This window comes from Equus caballus, chromosome 3, assembly GCF_041296265.1.
Source record: "Equus caballus isolate H_3958 breed thoroughbred chromosome 3, TB-T2T, whole genome shotgun sequence".
Classification (NCBI taxonomy): Eukaryota; Metazoa; Chordata; class Mammalia; order Perissodactyla; family Equidae; genus Equus; species Equus caballus.
In genome coordinates, this window is record NC_091686.1 from 64,209,720 (window position 1) to 64,234,907 (window position 25,188).

Consider the following 25,188-nt stretch of genomic DNA (forward strand, 5'->3'; position numbering starts at 1 on the left):
CCTTGTTGATTAGGCCAATCAAGCAGATGGTAGCTCTCATTTAAGACTTAGTAAACAAGCCACACTGCCTCCAAATGTCTTTATCCTTGTGGAGAACATGTGCTCCTCTCTCTGGCCAGCATGCTCTCATTGTTGGAACTGCCCTCTTGGTAGTGTGGTAAATCATAAGGCTGCTTCTTCCTCCATGAAGATATGATTATACCTAGGCGTATGATCCTTGACTCAAGTTAGACCAATCAGAATTTTCCCTAGAACTTTGACTGGAGCCCCAAAAACAGGCTCTCTGCGAACATGAATTATTTGAACTATGTAAACCAATGGTGCCACCACAAAGAGGCTGCTTGAGAATATGCCAAGCCAGAGTAAAGCAAAGCCAAGAAAGGTGTCATATGAACACACAAATGTAGCTGCATCTGGAGCTAAACCCTTGGACTTCCAGGTTAAGAGATCAATAAATTACGGGCTCTCTTTATGCCAGGTGAGTTGAGTTTCCATCACTTACACTAAGAGTCCTAATAATGTAATTTCCACATACCTTCTCCTGCTTTGCTTCTATCTTTGAAAAACAACCTTGTCTAGGTTGTCCCTGCCATTTATGGTCTGATCCTGCTCCATCCATCTTGTCCCTACTTGATTTTCTCCATCCCTCATCTTTCATTCTCTTAATTTCTATCTTCTCTCTTTCTGGTTCCATAACCTCTACTTACAAGCTTTCTCCCTCCTTTTGACATAAAATGGGTTTCTCCCTTTTATCAGACTCAAATCACAAAAAGGCACATTTGTAAAAATAGTTTAATCACAGGGTTTGAATTGAGTACTCTGCCTTTCACTTAACATTCCCTCATAAATGTATCTACACGGCTAAGTGCTCTTCACATCTATTATTTTAATGGCTATATAATGTCCCATGTCAACTTTATGATGATTTACTTAACCACTCCTCTAATATGGACACTTAGATAACTTCTTAGTTTGTAACATAAATAATGCTGGAAAGCATACTTCTTCATGTATAATTTTTCTTTCTTCTAACTTAATTTCTTAGGGCAAATTCTCAGAAGTCTCATCAAAACTGATTTGATGATTTAAATTCTTTTCTAATAGGCATAAGGTGATATTCCATTATGGATTTAGATTTTACCTGGTTATTAACAATGATTCTTAATATATTTGCCTCTTGTATTTTCTCTTATGTGAACTCTTTCTTCTTATTTTTAGCCAGTTTAATTCCTAAAGTTTGGTGATATTCTTAAATATTTGCATGAATTCTTTATAAACACTAAATAGTTCTTTAAAAACACTAATTCTTTGAAAATCTATATTCTATTGGGTTTTTTTAGTTTTACCTTGTTAGATAGTTATAAATTTTTATCAAATTTGTCAATACTGTCTTCTATTCCAACAACTTTTAAAAATCATTCAAAAATCAAGTGTTGGTTTTATCCTTACATTAGAATTCTTTACTAATACTAGCTAATAGGAGTGAAAATTGGTACAACTTCCCTGAAGGGCAATTTGGTAATATGCGTTAAATGTGTACACAAATATGCTTTAAAAAAATATGACTCAAAAGTTGTATTTCTAAGGAATTTACCCTCAGGAAATAATTGAAATTTACCCCCAGGAAGTAATTTACCCTCAAAAAATAACTGAAAAGTGTGCAAGGATGTTCACCACAGTGTTGCTTACAATACCAAAATATTAGAATTAATATGAATACCAATCAATAGGGCTGGCTAAAATAACTTAGTCTATCCATGATGGATTCACGACGTAGATCTAGATGAACTGACAGAAAAGTATTCATTACACAGTATTAAATAAAAAACAAGCGACCAAACAATACGCATATTGTGATGCCTATTTCTATTTCACTCACACACACACACACACAGAAAAAGTTCTGCTATAAATTCATCTAACATTTAGGAGTAATTATTTTTGTTTGTGGAATTATAGGGATCAATGGAGACCTTTCCCTTCTTTTTATCTTTTTGCGGTTTGGTTTTTTAGAAAACACTATTGTTTACCCTGTTGACATTTTCTTAATTTAATAATTTACTTATCGTACAAAAAAAATGGAACTCTTAGTTTTAAAGATACACTCTCCTTACTAAGGTATCCTTGACCTTAATAAGTTTGCATAAATACACCCCACAGGAATACACACGCCTTGATGCTCACAGTATTTCTGTTATTATGCTTTATATTTATCGTCTGATTATTATTATTAAGGTTTTTCCTCCAAGTCATCAGTGAAACAGTAAGAAATATAAAGACTTTTTTTTCTTCAACAGCTTAATTCATTCTACCAAAGTGATAACCGAAGCAGCCATTTAACACGAGTCTCTCTCATATGCACTTGAGTTATCTTATTCCCATAAAAGATTCCTCTCTCTTCTCCTCCTAAATCCTCAAGCTATTAAGAATCTTTTCTAGCAGTTCATGTTTTTCAAAAGGTTCTACTATTCATTAAAATATCCTACCACACTTGACCTTTCTCTTAAAAAACACATTTTAAATGTAGAAATTGATAAATCTGATAAAACTCTAGAAAAAAACAAAAAGATAGTAAATTCTGTTGTCCAGCAGGGAGAAAAATTATACTCTTCAAAATCTGGGGTAGTATATATAAAATAACCAGGTTTCCATTAAAAAATTACTTTTAATACAGTACAATGTACTATATCCTAAAACTATCCAGAACATAATTTAATCTTCGCAAATTGTGAAGGAGAAATGAGAAATGCCAACTAGATTAAAGAGGAGGGAAAAAGTTTATTACCACCACCTCAGGGGGCATCATTATGAACATCAGTGTTAAAGGAGTGGATTAATGTCTATTAATATGAAGTTTTACTTGACATAATGCCAGATGAACCCATTTTTGCTGAACTCATTAATAATGAACATAACAGTACTGACTCACTGTAGGAATATGTCTGCTAACTGATCTTTTTTTTTTTTTAGCAATGATGATCAGTCACATGGAGCCACCCACACCCTCTCCTAAGATTAAGAGAGCAACTACATCTGGACCTGGTGAGAATGAGGAGAGAGAGGAACCTGGCAGAGGAGGGTGCCATGATATCTCACTTCCGACAACACACTCATCAGTTTCTAGTGACAGAGTTAGAATTCAAGAGCAAATGATTTCCATTTCAAAGGTTCCCCATTGCCTACAGAAGGTAAAACAAATGCCTTATTCCAGGCCCTATGTGATCTGGAGTTTAAAAGTCCCTTCTCAGTGTTTCACCCATCCCTTCTCACACTTCAATCAAACTGGACTACCTTTGCCATTTATGCTTTCACTCATACTGATCCTCTATCTTAAGAGCCTTTCCCACATCTCTCCCAGTTCTAAACTGACCCATATTTCAAGGCCAAGATCAAAAGTGGATTCCTCCAGGAATAATAGTATTCTCAAAGCTAGCATGTACTTACTACTTACTATATTCCAGGTACTTTCATGTATTATCTCATTTATCTTTGCAACAGCTCTGTAACATAGGCACAACTATTATCTCCATTTTGAAGGTAAAGTAAGTAACTTGCCCAAAGTCAAACAGTAGTGAAGAGCTCACACTCAAACTCAGGAGTCTGAATCCAGAGCTCAGGTCCTTACCCATGCTGCCATACTCCTATAGTGACACTCATCCCAAAGATCTTTGAATTAAGCTCATTATCTGACTGTATAGTATATATTGGTTATAAAATCCTATTTATATTGGCTTAAACAATGAGGGAATTTCTTAGCTCTTATAACAATTTCCCAGGAAGGTTAGTTCCTGGGCTGGTTAAGTCAGCAGATCAACAAGCAAAATCCTTTAGGAACCAAACTGTTTCCATCTTTCTCCTCCATCAACCTCTGTGTGTTAGAGCAAGGTATTCTAGTGGTTGCAAAATGGTTGCAATAGCACCTGGGATTGCATCTTCAGGTGCCAATGTTCAAAGAATAAGTTTAAAAATCTCCCATTAGTGAAATTCATCATAATACAGGCACACCTTAACAAACATGGAAAATCCCAAATAAGCAATCTCAAATTACACCTGAGTTAGAAAAAGAAGAACACACAAAGCCCAAAGTCAGCAGAAGGAGAGAAATAATAAAAATCAGAGCAGAAATAAATGCTATCGAAACAAAAAAGGCAATAGAAAGGATCAATGAAACAAAGAGCTGATTCTTTGAGAAGATAAATAAAATTGACAAATCCCTAGCCAGACTTACAAGGAAAAAAAGAGAGAAAGCTCAGATAAACAAAATTAGAAATGAAAGAGAAGAAATAACAGACACCACAGAAATGCAATGGATTATAAGAGAATACTACGAAAAACTATATGCCAACAAAATGGATAATCTAGAAGAAATGGATAAATTCTTAGACTCTTACAACCTCCCAAAGGTGAACCAAGAAGAAACAGATAATCTGAATAGACCAATCACAAGGAAAGAGATTGAAACAGCAATCCCAAAGAATCCAAAGAACAAAAGAATAAAAATCCCATCCCAAAGGATAAAACCCCAGGACCAGATGGCTTTCCTGAGGAGCTCTACCAAACTTTCAGAGAGGATTTAACACCTATCCTTCTCAAGCTATTCCAAAAACTGAGGGAAGATGGAACAATTCCCAACACATTCTATGAGGCCAACATCAGTCTGATACCAAAGCCTGACAAGGACAACACAAAAAAGGAAAACTACAGGCCAATATCACTGATGAACATAGACGCAAAAATCCTCAACAAAATTTTGGCAACCAAAATTCAGCAATACATCAAAAGGATCATACATCATGATCAAGTGGAATTTATACCAGGGACACAGGGATGGTTCAACATCTGCAAATCAACATCCGCAAATCAATCAATGTGATACACCACATCAACAAATTGAGGGATAAAAACCACATGATCATCTTAATAGATGCAGAGAAGGCATTTGACAAGATCCAACAGCCATTTATTACAAAAACTCTTCACATATGGGGATAGAAGAAAATTACCTCAACATAATAAAGGCCATATATAACAAACCCACAGCCAACATCATACTCAATGGGCAAAAACTGAACGCCATCCCCCTGAGAATAAGAACAAGACAAGGATGCCCACTATCACCACTCTTATTCAACATAGTACTGGAGGTTTTGGCCAGAGCAACTAGGCAAGAGAAAGGAATAAAAGGAATCCAAACAGGGAGGGAAGAAGTGAAACTCTTGCTGTTTGCAGATGACATGATCTTATATATAGAGAACCCCAAAGAATCCATCAGAAAACTAATATAAATAATTAACAACTACAGTAAATTTGCAGGGTACAAAATCAACTTGCAGAAATCAGTTGCTTTTCTATACTCTAATAACAAATTTACAGAAAGAGAACTCAAGAATACAATTCCATTTACAATTGCAACTAAAAGAATAAAGTACCTAGGAGTAACTTTAACCAAGGAGGTGAAGGACTTATACAATGAAAACTATAAGATATTACTGAAAGAAATTGATAATGACATAAAGAGATGGAAAGAGATTCCATGCACATGGATTAGAAGAATAAACATAGTTAAAATGTCCATACTACCCAAAGCAGTCTACAGATTCAACGCAATCCCAATCAGAATCCCAATGACATTCTTCATGAAAATAGAAGAAAGAATCCTAAAATTCATATGGGGCAACCAAAGACCCCGAATTGCTAAGGCAATCCTGAGAACAATGAACAAAGCTGGAGGTATCACAATTCCTGACTTCAAAATGTACTACAAAACCATAGTAATCAAAACGGCATGGTACTGGTACAAAAACAGGCACACAAATCAATGGAACAGAAGTGAAAGCCCAGAAATAAAACCACACACCTATGGACAGCTAATCTTCAACAAAGAGGCCAAGAACATACAATGGAGAAAAAATAGTCTCTTCAACAAATGGTGTTGGGAAAACTGGACAGCCACATAGAAAAGAATTAAGGTAGACCATTATCTAACGCCGTACACAAGAATAAACTCAAAATGAATCAAAGACTTGAAGATAAGTCCTGAAACCATAAAACTCCTAGAAGACAATATAGGGAGTACCCTCTTTGACATCAAACTAAAAAGGATCTTTTCCAATACCATGTCTTCTCAGACAAGGGAAACAAAAGAAAAAATAAAGAAGTGGGAGTTCATGAGACTAAAGAGCTTCTGCCAGGCAAAAGAAACCAGCATCAAAACAAAGAGACAACCCACCAACTGGGAGAAAATATTTGCAAATCATATATCTGAGGGGCTGGCCCCGTGGCCGAGTGGTTAAGTTCGCGCGCTCCGCTGCAGGCGGCCCAGTGTTTCGTTGGTTCGAATCCTGGGCGCGGACATGGCACTGCTCATCAGACCACGCTGAGGCGGCGTCCCACATGCCACAACTAGAGGGACCCACAACGAAGAATATACAACTATGTACTGGGGGCTTTGGGGAGAAAAAGGAAAAAAATAAAATCTTAAAAAAAAAAAATCATATATCCGACAAGGGGTTAATCTCCATAATACATAAGGAACCCACACAACTAAACAATAAAAAAAGAAAAAGCAGCCTGATCAAAAAATGGGCAGAGACTATGAACAGACATTTTTCCAAAGAAGATATACAGATGGCCAAGAAACACATGAAAAGATGTTCAACATCACTAATTATCAGGAAAATGCAAATCAAAACTACACTAAGATACGAATTTATGCCTGTTAAAATGGCTATAATCACTAAGACTAAAAATAACAAATGTTGGAGAGGGTGTAGAGAGAAGGGAACCCTCATACACTGCTGGAGGGAATGCAAACTGGTGCAGCCACTACGGAAAACAGTATGGAGATTCCTCAAAAAACTAAAAATAGAATTACCACATGACCCAGCTATCCCACTACTGGGTATCTACGCAAACAACTTGAAATCAACAATCCAAAGTAATATATGCACCCCTATGTTCATTGCAGCACTATTCACAATAGCCAAGACATGGAAACAATCCAAGTGCCCACTGACTGATGATTGGAAAAAGAAGATGTGGGAAATACATACAATGGAATACTACTTAGCCATAAAAGAAGACAAATCCATCCCATTTGCAACAACAAGGATGGACCTGGAGGGAATTATGCTAAGCGAAATAAGCCAGTCTGAGAAAGACAAACACCAGACGATTTCACTCATATGTGGAATATAAACAAACACATGGACAAAGAAAACAGTTCAGTGGTTATCAGGGGAAAGGGAGTGGGAGACGGGCACAGAGGGTGAAGGGGAGCACTTATGTGGTGACAGTCAAGAAATAATGAACAAGTGAAATCTCACATGGATGGAAACTATTATGAACTCAATAAAAAAAAAATCTCCCATTAGTGGAGAATCCTTCTTCGTCCTGAGGTTTCCTTCTCGTGAAGGGATATCAGCATATTAGTTCAGGCCCTTCTTATCCCTCGGAAGGTGGCACGATTGATCTAACTGGTAAATTTAAAAGACTAACTGGGCATGCTTAACTCAGTTCTGTCTTCCTTCCTCTTCTAGGGAACAAATCTATCAACCAAGAGTGTAAGTTTCCCTCTACTTCTCCAAAAAGCAATTCTTACCTGAGCAGCCCTTGTAGGTGAGAAAGCTGCCAGAGGGAAGCTCTGTCTGTGAACGCATAAGTCTGCCCGATTCCGGGGGTTCAGAAGCAGTAAGCCCATTTGGCTCAAAATTAAAGCTATATCTTCCACCTTAGCTTCATTGATGAACGAAGAAAGTGATATTTTTACTTCTATATTTAGTCTTTGTTTTCTTTCTCAAGTTGTTCCGAACTGGGGGGAAAGAGGTGCTATTTATGGGGATCCTTTCAAGGACCCCAAAACTTAGCACACTTCCATGCATATCACATTGACCACAACTAGGTTATATACTCACTCCTAAACCAATACTGGCAAGGGAACGTAAACCTCCTAATTAGCTTACACTTAGGACTTACACAAGTCACGTGGGGAAGGGGTGGGGACTGGAAAAACAATTAGGTCTTTGCCCACAGAGAAAAGGAGAAAACGGGCTGTTGGGTAGGCCACCTAGGGTCTGCTATTACATGACCTGGGGATATAACTCATATCTTCCAACACAGGAAAGTTGATCCACAAACATCTGGAATCTGGTTGGATCACCACTACTACATATACCTCTGGCAAATATGACAGAGAGGTTTCTTTATAGCCGCTAACTTCAGGTTAGGGTTTCCTCTGTTCCTGTTTTCTCATCTCTTGGACCAAGTTCCCTCTGGATTAAAGGCAAACTCAGTACAGTAAGAGCATCAAAGAATAAGTATGCATTTCTGTTAATAATTGTCTCCTGCTCACTATTACAAAACCATTTCAAGAATTTAAGGTACAAGGAACTATGAAATCTGCTCTCCAACAGACACCTTCTCCCCAGCCCCTCCCCCACCCATTCAATTTCCCTTTGGCAGAAAGGAATGACATAAATTTAATAAATAACCAATCTTGGGAGCTGTCAGGAAAGAACTCATAGGTCATGGCCCAAACTCAAGGGCCCCCTGGGGACTGACAATAAACTGTTTCTTAATATTAGAGCTTTTCCCTTTCCTCCTTCCTTTCATTTAGTTTATAAACTCTGGAAACCTAAAAAGTCATTGCTAAAAAGAACTTAGCTGGGATACCAGAGGCTATGCACTTATTTTACAGAAAACTGCTCGGGCTTTTTAAAAAGTATTTTGTGCCAATTTTATATTTAAGTGTCCCTTCCCGTCACAGAAGCAAAATGCCAGCCATATGAAATTTTTAAAGCCAACTTTTCTTCAGACATTTGTCATTCAAATTCCAAGAAAACATAAGCTGGCTTAACTCATAATTGTCATTAGATACTTATATATTATCTTTTCCCTTAGTAAGCAGAGAGCTTTAAAAAGTAAGTAAACTATGACATAAGGTGTCATAAATGAGCGACAGTTCTTTTCTGGGGAATATATACATATGTACATATAAATGTGCAATGTATAAAATAAACATATGTATATGTATATATTTTGTAGTTATAAACAGACAAATGGAGAAAAAAGCCAAAATGAGATACTAGGTTGTAAGGCAATTCGGAGCAAAAGCGAAGCAAACTTTAAAGTTTGAACAAGTTAATATGGCTGCCAAGCTCAGCTGCATCTTCTAAATTCAAAACAAAGCGTAAGAAATGTGTTAACTTAAAACATCTGTTTCTACCACAGAATATGAATAAGAATGAGAATACATATGGATTATTCACCAATATAAGAACAAAATCTCTTGTAGTATTCTTAGAAGATATAAATTCCCAAAGAGAAAACTAGCACATCTGATTATGACAGACAATTTATAAAAACCCAGCAAGAAAGAAGAAGCATCTGAGGCACCTAGAGCCCAGTTCTCACCACCAGGTACCCAAGGGTATAAAATTGCTCCCTCTGAAGAAATGCATGGGAGAAACCCTTGACCGTACTCTGGAGTCAGAAGGTTTTCTCACCCTCTCTAAGGGCTTCCTTAGGTAGAAACTCACAGCTCTAACCTTGAATCCATACAAGTAAGAACTCAAATTAGAAGGGCCCTTGGAAGTCATCTCAACCAAGCCACCACTATCTCATTTCTGATGCTGGCTGTCCAGTCTCCACTTGAGTACCTCTAGTTAAAGGAAGTTCATTACTTCCTAAACTTTGTTCGAGCACCTGGCACAGTGCTGATGTGCCACTGGGTTTTCTGCCAAAGAATAAAGTTACCCCAGGATAAGTACATTTCAATAAAGAGTACCCTCCCCACTTAGAAGTATATTATTCACTATTTAATAACAAATGAAGAAGGACCAGAGGCTAACCTCCACTGAGCACTGTTGCTCACAAGCACTGGGCTAAGTGCTTCGTGTTGATCTCCTTTAACCTTTACAGCAACCCTGTGAAGTAACAGTTCATCTCCATCCTACAGATGTAAAAACTAAGGTGACGGTCCAACCACCCACGCCCCGGGAAGAACCTAATAAAGGAGAATTGTTTCCTGGTGGTGATGCCAAAGGAAAGTGAAATTCTTCTTACTCCATATAGTTGGAAAAGAACAGGAGAGAGGTGAAAACTTTGAAATAAAAAATTTATCTTCCTCCTCACGCTCAACGCCCCTATCACAGTTAAACATACTAACTAGGTAGTTTCCCTCTGATGGATTCCTATCCAGCACAGTCACACTCTCTCTTCCACAAGCCCTGACTTTAGAGAAGGTTGTGAGAGCCCAGGCGAGCATGGGTATTGTGTAAGAAACACACCCCAAAATAGATTATGCAGCGTTTCTGGGTATTTTGAATCCCTTCTGGTAAGTTCTGACCTGAGGGATGGAAAACAACTCTCATTTATGACACCTTATGGTGTTACCTTGTCATAGTTTACTTACTTTTTAAAGCCCTCCGCTTACAAAGGAAGGGAAGACAGTGTTAAAGAAAGGAGAAGAGAGACAGCTGAAGTCAGTCCATAACTGAGATGGCTAGACGTGGCTCAGAACCAAATCAACTCAGAATGTCACCACAAGTCACACAACTGTCAAAAGTGAGGCAACACAACACACTGAGGTGAATATATACACGTATGTGTACATATATATATATATATATATATAATATAGCACACGTATATTTGTAAGGTAGAATGACCCCCTAAATGTTTCTTGCATCGTGTGGTGAATTTAGTGCACACGAGTGCAGGAGAGCCTCAGTTAAGTGGGAAGGGGTTAGCCAGGGACAGCTGGCTTTTGCGGGAGGTCAGGACAGAGACTGGCAGAGACAACTGCATGGCAGGTGCAGCGGGGTGGGGGGAAGACATAGGACTGAAGGTGAAAGAGGCTAGTTGAGTTCAGAGACAACAAGCAGACTGGCTTGGCTGTGAAAAACAGTATGCTTGGTGAAACGGCTTTAGAGTCAGAACTGGGTTTGAACTCCCTCTTCCTCTAGCACTGACTAGCTGTATAATTTTGGACATGTGACTTACACTTTCTTAGCCTCAGTTTCTTTATTTGTAAAAAGACAAAACCTACTTCCTAAGATTGTTGAGGGTATGAAATACATAGTAGGTGCTCAATAACTGTCCCTTCCTGCTCATCTTCGGGGTTGGTAAAGAGGAATTTTGTTATGGCAGAAAAGCACAGGCCAAGCACCGCATCTGGGTGTCTTCCCCATTTTATCATCTTTACAAAAACCCATTTCACATAGGAGGCAACAGAGATTCAGGAAGCTTATGTCACTTGCTCGACGTCACAGAGCTGGTTTCTAGTGGGGAAGGAAGAATCAAAATGTCTATCGGACTACAAGGGCCCTGAATGTTCCACTATATCTGGCAGCTTCCTGGGCAAAAAGTGATGAGATTGAAAAAGGTTTCAGTGGGAGGAATCCTCACAAGACAGGTTGAGGGTTAGCAACCAGCAGCCAGTGCCTAGATCCGCCTTCTCACTTGCTTGGTATGTTTTATGGAATTCTTCTGGGTAAAGCTGATGCTTTGCCATTTCCAACCAAACTCGCCCTCCGCTTCCGCTCACTTGCCTGAGAAACGAAGGAACCTCAAGAACTTCTCATCCCTGCCATAGTTTCCTCACCTAAAAAATGGAGAGTTCGAACCACATGATCTCTGAAGTCACTCCCAGCTCCAAACTGTGTGTGGGTTTGGGACAGAGACATCATGCCACCATCTTCACAGCCAGCTCCTGACAGTTGAAGCCTCTTACCACAGAAACCCCCTGACCCCAAAGAGCTGTTTAATCAGAGAACCCTAGAATAGTATATAAATGTTATTAAACTGCTTAATTCAATGCATAAATACACATTCATTTAATGGCACTGATGTAGGTACAATGCTTTTCTTCAAGACCAGGTCAAATGGGGAGAGAGCAGCAACGAATTGTGCAGATAATTAACTATGTCCACTGTGCATCACCTACCGTTTCCAGTTTGAAATTCCTTAAAACAAAAAGAGAACTTAAAGTGATTGCAAATAAATCTGAATGCAGAATCTCTCTAGATTTTTGTGTTTTTCCCCAATCTTTTATAGTTGTCTCTTTCACACTTAATTTGACAGCAAATTTTTAGTGACTCACCTCTATGGAGTCCTGTTAAAGTATTCAGTATAGTTTCCCTAGAAACAAGAACATTATTTCTTTTCACATTCACATTTCAGCAGTTTAATTAAACTGTAAGTCAGATTTTGTCATTCCTCTGCTCTAGCTCCTCCAATGGCTCACCCAACTTACTGAAAGGACAAGCTAAGGCCCCATGTGCTCTGTCCTCTGTCTATCTCTCTGATCTCGTCTCCTGCCATCCTCCCCCTGGATCATGCACTCCAGCCACTTTGACTTCCACCCACTTCTTCAAATGGCCAAGCAAGCTTCTGCTTCAGACTTTACACTTGCTATTCCCCCTGTCCGGAATTCTCTTGCCCTGATATCCAAGGGGCTAGCTCTTATAACAGCCTCTTTCAGGCCTCTGTCCAAATGTCACCTTCTCAGTGAGGTCTTCCTTATCACCCTATTTCAAGCAGCCACCTCGTCCCCTTTCCAGCCTTTTCTATCTCTCACTCCCATATTGTTTTTCTCCATAGCACTTATCTGACATTCTACATCTTTTACTCATTCAAATTCAAGCTTCATGAGGACAAGGATTTTGTCTGTTTGTTCACTGCTGCATTCCCAGTGCCTAGACCAGCAGGTCAGTTGTCACTCAATAAATATTTCTTTAATAATAACCTTTATTATTGTAATAAATGTATTGTCTTTCTGACTGAATCACAGAACTACAATAATAGGTACATCAGGCTTGAGGAGGTTTAGGAACAAACGTGGCAGAGAAGCCAGCTGGAGGGGTCAGGAGTGTGCTGGTGCACTAGAGCACAGCCTACTTAGCCCTGAGCAGCCATGAGCCCTGCGATCAGCCAGGACACAGAACTGAGAGGAGCAAGATCATTTGTTAAATGCAAATTAACTAGACAGTCTCTCCTTTAACTTGATCAAACTGACCTCTCCAAGTACTGGATGTTTTCATATTCAAATGTACAATAACACATAGTAACATCAAATATAGAAGACAGTCTAGCCACTTTTTTTCAGATAAAGGTGGAATAACAGAAGGAAGACAGGTTGTCTGGCTCTGGTCCACCACTCACTGGTCAATTACCTTTAGCAAATCTCTTAATCTCTCTCTCATCTTTGGTTCTTCATTAAAAAGGGGGAAGGTACAGGGGCCAACCCAGTGGCATAGCGGTTAAGTTCACGTGCTCTGCTTAGGCGGTATGGGGTTCACAGGTTCGGATCCCAGGTGTGGACCCAGCACCACTGGTAAAGCCATGCTGTGGCAGCATCCCACATAAAATAGAGGAAGATTGGCACAGATGCTAACCCAGTGACAATCTTCCTCAAGCAAAAAGAGGAAGATTGGCAACAGATGTTAGCTCAGGGCCAATCATCCTCACAACAAAAAAAGGGGGGAGGTATAAAATAATAGGTGACGTGCCTATTTCACTGGTCTACTTTCAGCATCAGATGGATCAATAGCTATGAAAATATATTGAAAAATTATGAAGCACCCTATCCAATAAGCAATTCTCTCTGTATTAACATGGATAACTGACTTGTCTATAACATCTACTATAGCTCCCGAAAACTCATGATGTACTTGATAGCACTTTGATTTTAAAATGATTCTAAAATGTATTAAAGAATAAACAGAAGAAAAAGTAGGCTTTTAAGGGCACAGAATGGGGGAGAGAGGGAAAATGGCTTTCTCCTGATTCTTTAATAGAAAAGCACAAGAAAGAAGAAAAACATAAATCTCCAGAGCAGTAACTATATTACATAAAGTTCAGATTCAAGAATATTACTGTGAACATCAACAACTGTCTCAACTCTGGGATATTTCACATATTTCTCATCTATTTCAACACCACAAGGATAATCCAAGATGACTTACTAATATACAAGTCAATAGCAGGTTGTGACGTAAATGAGCAAACACTTTCCAACCATCTCAGTTGTTTTTATTACAGCATTTATTAAACCAAAATAAAAAAGTGGTGAAGAATGACCTGTCACACCATTTATTAGGGTTGATGGAGTGTAGACAGTCTTTTCAATAAGGCTTTAACACACTGTTATGCACCATGGTACCTTATTAATGAAAAGAAATGCATGAGACTTGCATCAGCTTTTCCCCCAAGTCATCCTGACATTAAATTCAAAATCAATTCTAGTCTACACAGCAAGGATTCAGAGATAAAACGTTAATTTGTTTGTTGTTTACCAAAACTTAAATTTATAATTCAAAGCAACAGTCAGGAATCCTCCATATTTTACTCAATAATCATACATTTTTGGAGGGGGTTCAACAAAGAAGCAAATACAACATGAAGATAAACAAACTATGTCCTAGTTCATATCTGACAACAGAATGGGATCTAATTTTCTCTCCGACTGAAAGAACACAAAGGACAGCCAGAGAATGCAAATTATGTATTGGGTGTTTGAACTTCTCTTCCAATACCTGAGTACTGGAATGGAACTAATTCACTCTGGAAAAGGTATTAAGTAATTGAGCATGACTGTGCCAGGATGAGGGATAATCCTCAAAATGTAAAGGAAAATAAACATATTTTACAATGATAGAGTTGCCTCATTCACTCAGTAACCTCAATCAAGCATCTCACATTCAAAAGAAATAAACCAAATATACAAAGAATGACCTACCGCCAACAAGGAACCCTGATAGACACAAGCACCTGTGAGGAGAAACAAAACGAGAATTAAAAGGGATGCACAAAGACCAAGAGGCACTGCCTAGGCAAACTTATGCTAAAATTGCACCTATATGCATCATAATCAGCAAACTGGGCTTTTTCCAAAATCCTAAAAGCTTGAGCATTCTGCCCCTGGGGAAATAACCCCATACACCAAAACAACGCTTCTTGAACATGCATAAGGGAAAGGATTATTAAAACTTATTATTTGATTTTTAAAATAAATGTATTTATAATGGTAGGCTATAAATACAGTGTATATTTTCCTTTGTGATAAATCAAAAACGTCTCCATAATCCAGACACAATTTACTTATCCAGGCTTCTCTGCCACCCTGGGCTTACACAAATTCTCCAGTCCAACCCAAGAAGCCAACCTAGGATTCCACGATAATACTTTCATATCTCAAGGCCTTTGCTCATTTTCGTGTCCTGAAGGAGACGCATTCAGTCTATGCAACTTCCTTGAACTTGCTCCCACCTCCTTCACGAACCTTTCCAGCCCACAGGATTATGTTCTTTCTCCTTTGAGCTCACAGCACTCTGTGACTATAACATCTGTTCGTGAATTCATCCTTGTGTACTTCCTTGTGGCACCCTTGCTAAGGATGTGGAACTACTGACTCTCCCCCTCTACACTGTGTACGTACTCTTAGGACAGGGACTGCTTCCAATTCTTTGTTTTCCCTAACTCTTCACATAGTAAGCATCCACTTAGGTATTTGGTTGATTATCTATTTCATGCCTTTAATACAATATTCCACCTTAGGGATATTAAAACATTTTATGGGAGAGTGGTATAGACCGTAGTTGTTTGAAGAGAACTCTTCTGTTGAGTTCCTGACGTCCAAGATTCTTCTCATCCTCACTGCACTCCATTTTTTTTCTAATAGGCTGGTTATGTACTGATACATCTTTATATTTTCCCTTCATTAAACACCAAATAAAAAACAACAGATGATTTGCTTCTAAATGGAAAAGAAGGCTGAATGTGAATAGGACAGACTATCTATTCTGAATAATTAGCATATCAAAAAATAAATCTTTTCTAAGTTTTATATTTGAAAACAATGTAAAATTGCAATCCTGATTTTAAAAAACATATACACACACTCACAACCAATTTTTGAGCAGCACGACAGGTGTCAATTTAATCTAGAAACGTGTGCAGTGTGCTAACAGCTACTCTCTCAGAAACTGAGGCTGCAAAACAGATCAGAATAGCATACACACAGCAAGGCAGAAGCACATCTGACAGTATGTCACACTTGGCGTCCAAAGAGGGAAGGACGCATTTTACTCCAGAGCTTGGTCTCTAACAGGTCATTTATGAAGTCTCAAAAATAGCAACTTCTCAGGAAAGGTCTGGTCTACCTTATCTAGCAATAATGGAATTAAGTACCATCTTCAAAGAAAATGAGATAGCTATTTACACTTGAGGTTTGAATCAAAGATCTCTGAGGGCAAATTTATTGAATCGACTTTTGTGCCCTTGACATTCAAATAAGAATAACTTGAGATAAAACCCTGGGAGGAAATTCTTAACTGACTTTTTTTCTTAAGAAATCCTGTTCCAAAGTCTTAGTATTTCAGTCTATGGTATTTCATAAGAATTGAGATATATATATATCTGAGATTTATATGTTTATGTAAATATATATAAAAAATCATATATGATATATATGTATGTGTAAATATAATCATATATAGCTCAAATAAATATGTATCAGCACAATTACATTTATAAATTACTTAAATGGGCATATTTAATTACTTCTGATGTTTAAAAAATAAAAATAAAGACCATCACTTAGGTACAATTTAACAAAATTTAACCTTTAGAATAAACAAACAAAATTTAACTTTTAGAATAAGACTATCCTCAAACAACTTTATTGTCCTTCTCCAAAAGCCTCCAAAAGGAATCAAGTATCTTAAGAAGTATCCAGGTACCCATATCAAAACCCATTTCTGGAAGTGTAGACAGACATAAATTCACCGTAACATGAAAAAATAAAGCAGAATTGAATGTGTCACCACACACACTTGGTTTAGCCAAACACCTGCTGGAGACTCAAGTCAAAACGGTGTGTAACTGCTGATAAATTCCATCATTAGGAAAAGGAAATAACTCAGTTTGGGTGGCTCTATGATGTACAATTCCAAAAGAAATAAGCTTTGCCCTCTGAAGCCTTTCCTAAAACAGAAGAGCTCTCTAACCGGAAGGCAGCTGCACAAACGAGTCTCTATTAACACAGCTTCCAAAACCTCATTTCTACTTTCCTGAGAAAACAAAGCATTCCAGCGTGATGCCCAGTCCTATCAAACATTTATCACCACCCAATGCCAGCTGCGATGCTCCAAAGCAAGCATATTTCTCCCACACTCGCACACGTATCACACCCACCAGCAGATGAAGTCGGGAGGTGTGTTGGCCTTGGGCGCTGGGTGCAGCTTCTGGGTCTGCACTAGAGCAGAGGCCTTTTCACAGGTCCACTCACAGACTATGGAAACCAAAGTTACTCTCTGCACTCATCACTTCTTTCCTTCAGGAGTCCTGGAATGACTGCAGCTCTATTTGAGGTTTAGATTTATGGCTTTATTTGAACTTTAAAGGAAACTCCAGCTCAAGGTGAATTCTGACGGGTGGTGCAGATCTAGGAGAAACTGGCCTTCTTCAAGGGAAGATAGGAAAAATAAGCGACAACAGCAGTCCAAGTTCTCTGACCAAGAACTTAGCTAGTTTCAGGGCATGGAATACAGCGGAGATGCCGAGTCATTTAAACTCCAACCCGCTGTGAGAAGGTGCACGAAGTTTTGCTGGGTGAAGGGATCACGTACAGAGCCAAGAAGGAAGAGGAGATCCTGAGGGCTTCCTCCCGTGGGCTTGGCTCCTTTCTTGCAGGTCACCTAGGCAAAATGTTCCTTCATCTTCATTTAAGTAAGTAAAGGGCTGTTTTTAAGCCCTTTTGCACATTATAAGGTACTCCTTTATGAGGTGCTTATATAAAATCTAAAGTTTTCAGAGAAAAGTTGAGATACAGCTTGCACCAGTAGCCATATCCTGAAGCTATTCACTATGGAAACTGTACCTGACAAACTGAGTAAATTAGAGAAGTTAAATCGAAGAGCCACAAAACGTCAGACCCATTAGTTCAAAGAAACAGTGCCAGTTAGGACCATAAAATATGAAAAGATTTGGAGAGCCTGGTATCGCAAAAACATGACTCATTAGGAACAAGCAGCCACAAGTTGTCTTTAAATGTTCAAGCTTTATGTTGTGTTATAATTCAGCATATGGCTTGTACACTGTGGAACAGTTAAAACAGAATCGTTTTCTGGACTGACAGGACAGCTCATGTCCTGCTTATTGTCAACCAGGATTTCCATCAATTAATAGTTAAAATGAAAATGGGCCAACTGTTTTTGAACTAATGTAAGATTTGGCACACGGCTCCAACTTTGCCATGTGGCAGTCCCCTCCCCTCTCCTGAGCCATGTGGTGGAGAGTATTTTATGACTATTTATGTCTGAGTAAAATTGAATGATATTGCCACTCAAGTCCATAACAGTGAATACAGATGGCTGTGTCCTCACTAAACGATGTACGTGTGGAGGATAACGCCCAGAATCCAGTCCCCAGAGGAGAACAGAAATGTTAATATGATGGAAATAAGAGCCTATGACAATACGACATCTCTTTCTTTCCACTAGCTGGTAGGTACAAAAGCCAAAAGATGCAAAGTTGCAATTAGTCAATATTGGGAAACCCACCAGGGCCCAGTGTTCATATATCCCCACTGCTACTCTACTGGTATCAACAATTTCTGGGGAAGCAAACTCCTTGAGGGTAGGTATTAGGATTTTCTTTTTGATGTATGTATCCCCCCCACCACACATAACCTGGCACAGAAGCTCTCAATAAAGATTTATGGAATGAAAGAATGAAGAAACAGGCTATTTTCCCCAGCCAATGTCTTCTCTTCCTTAACAAAGAGTTTTAAGCATTGAATCTCACACAGAAGGAACTCTCCAGCCAAGAGAGGAACCAAATATGTTGGTCCACCCATAAATAAAACATTGTTTATCAAATGATCCTTTTCAGTGTATTCTGCTAATGGCATTCATAGGAAAAGCCTAGAAGATTGTGGGATTGGCTTAAGTCACATGGGGAGTGATGGGTCACAGACTAGAACTCTCTTAACCTCCAATCCAATAATCCTTCCCTCTCCCCAAGCCAAGGTGTTCTATGCAGTGTAACTTCACAGGATTTTCATGGGTCGACACAACTCAAGATGTGCTTCTCCAGAAAAACATCATGGCATAGCTTGTCTGATTCAGAAAGCAGCCATGATTGCTAGAAATTTCTCTGTGACTTCTTGATTTTATTAAGTTCTCAAATCATGGTAGTTTGTCAGCTTAGCAACATAAGACAACATAAAATAACAACTGCCAATAATTTGCTTGTAAAAATTGATTTTACTTTTAATAATTAAAATAAAATTCAGAACCAGAAAGTTGCAACTGGCCACAAATAAGGCAGCAAATACTGATTTTTTTTTCCTATGCTGGATGATTAGCAAAAGCATTTTAGAGCTATCACCTAGCAGACTTCCACATTTGGTAAATGACAGAACTACAGAGCAAAGAAGCTCAGTGGTTCATTCAAGGTCATGGAGCAGCTTATCACAGAGGCCAGTCTAAGTTTAATGCAAAACAATGCGATTTGGCAATACTCATTCATCTGATCAATATTTTTTAGCACCTACTGTGTACTAGGGGCTGCGCTGGAGATATAAGAACAACTAGGAGCTATCGTAAGCCCTCAGTGAGCACACGGCTAGGTGAGGAAGACCAAATCCGCACCTTTATCAACTATAATTGTAGAATTACCAACCAGTGTGCTAGAAGCATGTATGACATGCTCTCTGAGCACTGAGAAGCAAACAGCAAATTCTGCCATGGCCTAGTCAGCAAAAGCATCACGGAGTATGTCACACCAAGAGAAGTGCACGTGAATGCTTCTTTTTCATTTTTAAAAATCCTTGCCAAAGCTAATAATAAAAACTTGAGGAAATCTCTAAAAACCTTAAGCTCTCCATCCTTGACTTCAATGCTCTTATTTTTAAGAGAAAAAGAAAACCCTGACAGAACCAAATCAAAGTTCTCATCAGAAGACAGCTGTATGTAAGTGCTTAGCATAGTGCCAGCCACATAATATGTGCTCAATAAATGTCCACATTCATTCCTTATTAGATAAGCATCATTGTGATTGGATCGAAGCTCTCAGACATCTATCAATCCAATTTGTGAAATGATTCTAGAATGCCCTGACGGTGGGAAGAAATATTAAGAAGCAAAGTTCCCAAAGAATCTTTGGAGGAATAGCACCTCTGGCGCCCTGCGCTCCTCCTCCCCCATCAAGAGACTTTGGACTTTCTTACACTCTGCCCACTGCATCAACCAGTCTTCCAAAGAGCGAACCCTGCAGGCTCTTAGTAATATGGCTTTTGTAATTCCAAGAGATCTGGTTCTGAAAAACGGCACCTTTCCAACTGACCCCTGGTGAGCTATCACGGAGAGAGAGCACGTTTTCCGCGTTGATGGGATATCATTCTAAACAAGAAAGTGCCAGCACCAAGTGAAAACGTCATTTTTCTAGTTCTCAAGATCAGATTTGGGTGGCCTCGGTTGACTTTCCCATCTGGGTTACTATTATAATTAAGCCCTATATGTTTTATTTTTTTAAATATGCACACACACAATAAGATATTTCTACAGGTTCTGCCCTGTTTGAAGAAGGCTGCGCAGGCCCCAGACGTGCTTCTCCCGGAATAGGAGACACCTGATATACTTCCCAGGAGGGTGCGGGCCGGCAGGACCCTTACCCTCAGGGAAGTCCTCACTGCCGTGCGTGGACTTCCAAGGCCACGCCACTTTCTCCCGGGAAACTAGCAAGGAAAAGGCAGCTGCTCTGGTGGCTGGAGGTCAACCCAAGGCAGGGCTTTGTCCTCCCCGGGGCCTCCCCCGCCCCCGGTCCCGCGCCCGGGCTCTGCACCCACGAGTCGCCCCCAGCCGGCACCAGGGCGGAGAAGGCGGCCCTCCCGGCGCCGCCTCGGCAGCGGCTCTGATCTGCGGCCGGGCAGGTGAACTCTCTTCCCGCAGCTGGATGAATAATGAATGGAGCCAGGAGGGGAAGCCGAGAGCCGGGCGCCGGGATTAAGCCGTCTTCCTCCCAGCCCGCCGGCTCCCTTCCCCCTCCCTAAGCACCAGCCAGGCGACTTGCCCGGCTCCTCGGAGCAGGTGGGAGCTCGCAGCGCCTGGCGTCCCCGGGCCCGCCATCCCACCCCCAAACTCTTAATTTACTGGTTGGTTCATTTATTTGCCTGATCCCAGACTGCTTTTGCTATCATGGAGACACCAACTCCCACAGTCTCCTTCTTTCTCTCTCCCTGCTCCGGAGTTTTACACATAGGTTGGAGCCCCGGACGAAAACCCGGAGGCAGAGGGCGAAGTAAGATAATGAAGCCAAACTCTTATTAACCACTTTTTTTTCTAGGGAAGCAGGCAGGCTCGTGCCTCTCTGTACTGGGGAGATTTCTTTTGGTGCAACTGAATTGCCTACGTCCAGAACACACTCTAACCAGCTAGTTATAAAATCTTAACTGGACTTTACCAGGAGACTTATTGCGGCGAGGACAGGAAAGCGACGGGGGTTTTAAAGAGCCAGATTTTGTTTCAGAGGAGCAGGTAAGAGCAATTGTTCACTCCTCAACTACGCTCCATGTAGTTGCTTCCCATTCGGTGGCAGCGGGGAAGTGGAAAAAAAGAGATCCGACTTCAGAGATGCCACCTCAATCGGCCACCCGCCCACCCAAATGCACTAAGGGCAGAGAGGGAAGCTTGTGATCTGAATGCAAAGCAATCAGGAGTAGGGATCTTCTCAGAAAAAGCCCGCTCCAGTTCCACTCACCACCCACCCCAAAAAAACTTCCAGCCGACCCACAACACCATAAACCCACTGGGCTTTTTAAACAGCACGATCATACACAGACACACACACACACCCCCAACAAAAAAAGCACGCTCTCACCTTCAGAATGATGAGGCAATATTGCAAATTCCGCCAATGCTAGGGCCACTCCAAGCCACACTTTGAAGACACCCATTGCCGCCTCGGCACCCACGCTGAAGGAGCCCAGCCTTCAGCATCCAAGAACCAGCTCTCGGCCAAAACGCTGGCTTCGGAGCCCCTGGCCGGGGCGCACGGAGAGCGGGGGGCGGCGGGCAGTTACCTCCGGGGAAACGAGGCGATGGACCGGCCGAGAGCGACGCTCACACCAGCCCCGAGGCGCCGGGGCGGGCGGGGGGTTCAATTCACTCTCCGCCGGGGTGGGGAGCGCGCTCAGCTCTCCTGCAAAGCCGGACGCCAACGCGGGCTGAGCTTGGGCGAATGAAAGAGGCTGAGCGCAGTTCTCCGCGACAAAGTCTGGCCCGAAAGTTGCCGGTCACCGGCTGACCGGATCTCCCAGAATTTCCCTCCGGCTGGACGCGTCCGCTCCGGGGTCCCCGACCGTGGAGATCCCGGCGCAGGTTCCTCCGAAGCAGCTTTTTAAAGTTCGTTTGACACTCTACGTCGGTGCTGCATCGGCAGAGGGGGTCGCCAGGAGCCTGGAAAGAGCCACCCACCCTCCTACTTGGCCGGGACCCCGGCTCCGCAGACCTCAGCCCCCGGGGGCCGCGCGCAGCAAACTTTGCGCCGCGCTGCGGACAGCTCGCGGGACTCGCCGGCGCTGCGGCTCCGGCGCCGCCTCGGGCTGCGCTCCCTCCAGGCGACGGTTCGGAAGCTCCCGAGAAAGGACGCGGGCGCGGCGCGGGGGCGCTGCCGCCACTTTCTCGCGCCCGCCCCTCGCCGGTGAGGAGCGCTGCGGGGGCGCGCCTTGCTCCACGCCCACAGGCACCTCCGCACCGAACACCCCGGAGCTGGTCTGCAGGGTGGAGGTGTGATTACAGGAGTGGGGGAGGAGCCATAATTTTAAACGCACAGAGGAAAGAGCTGGAGAGGCTGGAAAGGACCCTCGAACTCAATGCCACTCGGACCAGAGAGCCCGGAAACGCACAAAATAAGGCCCTCTCTGGATCCCCGCGTTTAAAGGACACACGCTCCGCCTTCCTCCGCCTCCCTTCCCTCCTTCCTCCCTCCTTTGCTCGGTGTGAAAATGGACCCAGGGACTCGGAGCTTTGGCAAAGATTCCAGAGAGTCACGTGGGGAAGGGGAGAAGCGAAGGGGCGGGGGTAGGGGGGCGGCGAGGGGAGGCCGAGAGAGCAACCTGATCCCCTTATTATGCTGGAGTTCAGATTGCCTTTGTCTGGGGCGGGATCAAAAGTGGTCACAGAGGGGAGGGGTGGGGGGAAGATGGCGTGGTCCTTGCTCAGGCACAGCTGAGGGACCCCGAACCGGGTCCACATTCCTCCCTTGGGGAGGGACCCATTCCGGAGGGGGTATGCCCACATTCAAAGGCCCTGGCGCTACCCCTCACCCCTACACCCCCCGACTCCTGCTGGACTAAGTGCGTGAGGCGGACCTGATCCATCTTCCTCGCTCTGGGACTCTCCTGTCGGCGCATCGTGGGTTTTACCAGCAGCCTGGGAGGATCTAGGCGTGTGTATCCAGGGCGGGGCCTCCCACCGCGAAGGCACCTTTACCTCCCCCGGAGAGAGGTTGTCAGTGGAACACGGCGCGGTCTCGGCGCGGTGGCTCCAGCTGCGCCCCCAAATGCCAGTGACTGGGAAGTAAATGTCAGGGCAGGGCAGACTGGGGCGCGCGCTTCAAGATTGGAGGCCTGGGTTCCCGGTCAGGACTGACTGATGGCAACTATTTTTATAGGACCAAATAAAAATTGCTAGTCTAGGGTTAATCATTTTATAAGATGAGAATAGTTGCATCCGAGAGATGCTGGCTGGGTTCTGGTTAGCCCGGGGAAGAGACGTCCTGGGTCCCTCAGTTGACCTGAGATGGGCGAGCCTGTTGTTGGAGGGGCGTTTGTCCAAGGAGGGCAGTTTGTCCAAGCATTGTATGAGGAGCCTACTTATTTCCAGTCTTCTTGATCACCATGAAGCAGGCGGACGTTCTAATCCGCATCTGTGCCACTTGGAACAGTTCGTTTTTCGAAATAACTCAAATTGTAACTGGCAGGTCTCTGTGACGGTTACTACTAGCCAGAGTAAAAAGGAAACCTCTGACAACCCAGCACCGATTTTTGAGTATTTAGATGACCCAGGGGTTGCGCAACTCGCCCTCGGTCTCCTGGGCTGTGGTGGTCTCGGGGACAGAGATCATTTATTACCTTTGTATCCGAAGCACATAGAAGGTGCCCATTAGAAGTGTGTTGAAAGAATGGACTGACAAAATGGTAAGTCCCTGAGAGCAGAGGTCATATCAAGGGGTGTTTGTTGTCTTAACCCCTCCTCCCAGAAAAAGGATCCCCTCCCCTTTTTTATTTAGAAAGTTGACATTTTCTCAATCCCATGTAAAGTGTTATGAAAACTTATTTTGGAACACATTCCGTCAGCCACATTCCCACCCCAAAATTTTGTAGCCACCACTGACTGGGAGTAATTTATACAATTTACTTTCTCAAGAATCAATTTGATATTATAAAAATTATTGTACAATCGTGCCACTCAAAGAAGTCTCAATAAGACATCTGTTATTCTTGTGCGAAATGCAAATGTGCTATTTTTTAAAAAAAGAAAGGAAATGAAGGAAGGAAGGAAGGAAAAAGGAGGTGGGGGGAATAGCCCTACCAAGTCGCCTCGAGTTTATCATATGCTGTGTTTATATATAACATCCCCCTCCACCACTGTCCAGCACAGCGGGACACACTGGCCCACTCATTCATCCTCCCTCACCCTAATTAGGTAGAGACCTGGTAGCCCAGAGTGCCTGCCCCAAGATCCTTGGATGACCAAATGGTTGAAAGAGTCAATCAATAATTCAGTAATACTAGACATATGTAGCACCTTCTAGGGCCACTTAAATTGAGATGTTGGAAAAATTATATTAGCATAACCTATTTCATTAGGAAGAAAATTTAGTAAGCGTTTTTATGGATATGCAACTAATCATAACCAGCTTATCTCTATAAGTTAACCCCTACGTATTAGTGCTTCATTCCAACAACCAACACCTCTCCTGACAGGGAGCTGGCAGTTCACTCGCCAGAGACATTTGGGTCTGTATCTTCAATGCTCTGCATTCACATGTCTGGATTCCACAGCTTCTGTGAATATGATGTACCATGTCTCCTTGGATCCACCCTGCTATCATCTATTGACATTTCCCTGGCCTTGTTGCTAACCATTTTGGGGGCTGAATTTATCAATTCCTGCTGTAAATGAT

General features: G+C 41.8%; 1 protein-coding gene across 5 annotated transcripts in view; it reads right to left on the reverse strand.

The window, feature by feature from the left end:
- The window catches only part of FRAS1 (Fraser extracellular matrix complex subunit 1), a 419,338-nt gene extending 395,804 nt beyond the window's left edge, over window positions 1–23,534 (reverse strand). For all 5 annotated transcript variants that reach the window (XR_011437076.1, XM_023637884.2, XM_023637883.2 and 2 more), the window contains exons 1-2: window positions 21,880–23,534; window positions 14,738–14,769 (exon numbers count right to left, since the gene is read on the reverse strand). Coding sequence is in view for 4 of the 5 variants with exons in the window: in XM_023637884.2 (XP_023493652.2) it covers window positions 14,738–14,769; window positions 21,880–21,955 (108 nt within the window). In the remaining variant the exon portion in view is untranslated. The remainder of the gene's footprint in view (window positions 1–14,737; window positions 14,770–21,879) is intronic.
- Between the last annotated feature and the right edge of the window lie 1,654 nt (window positions 23,535–25,188).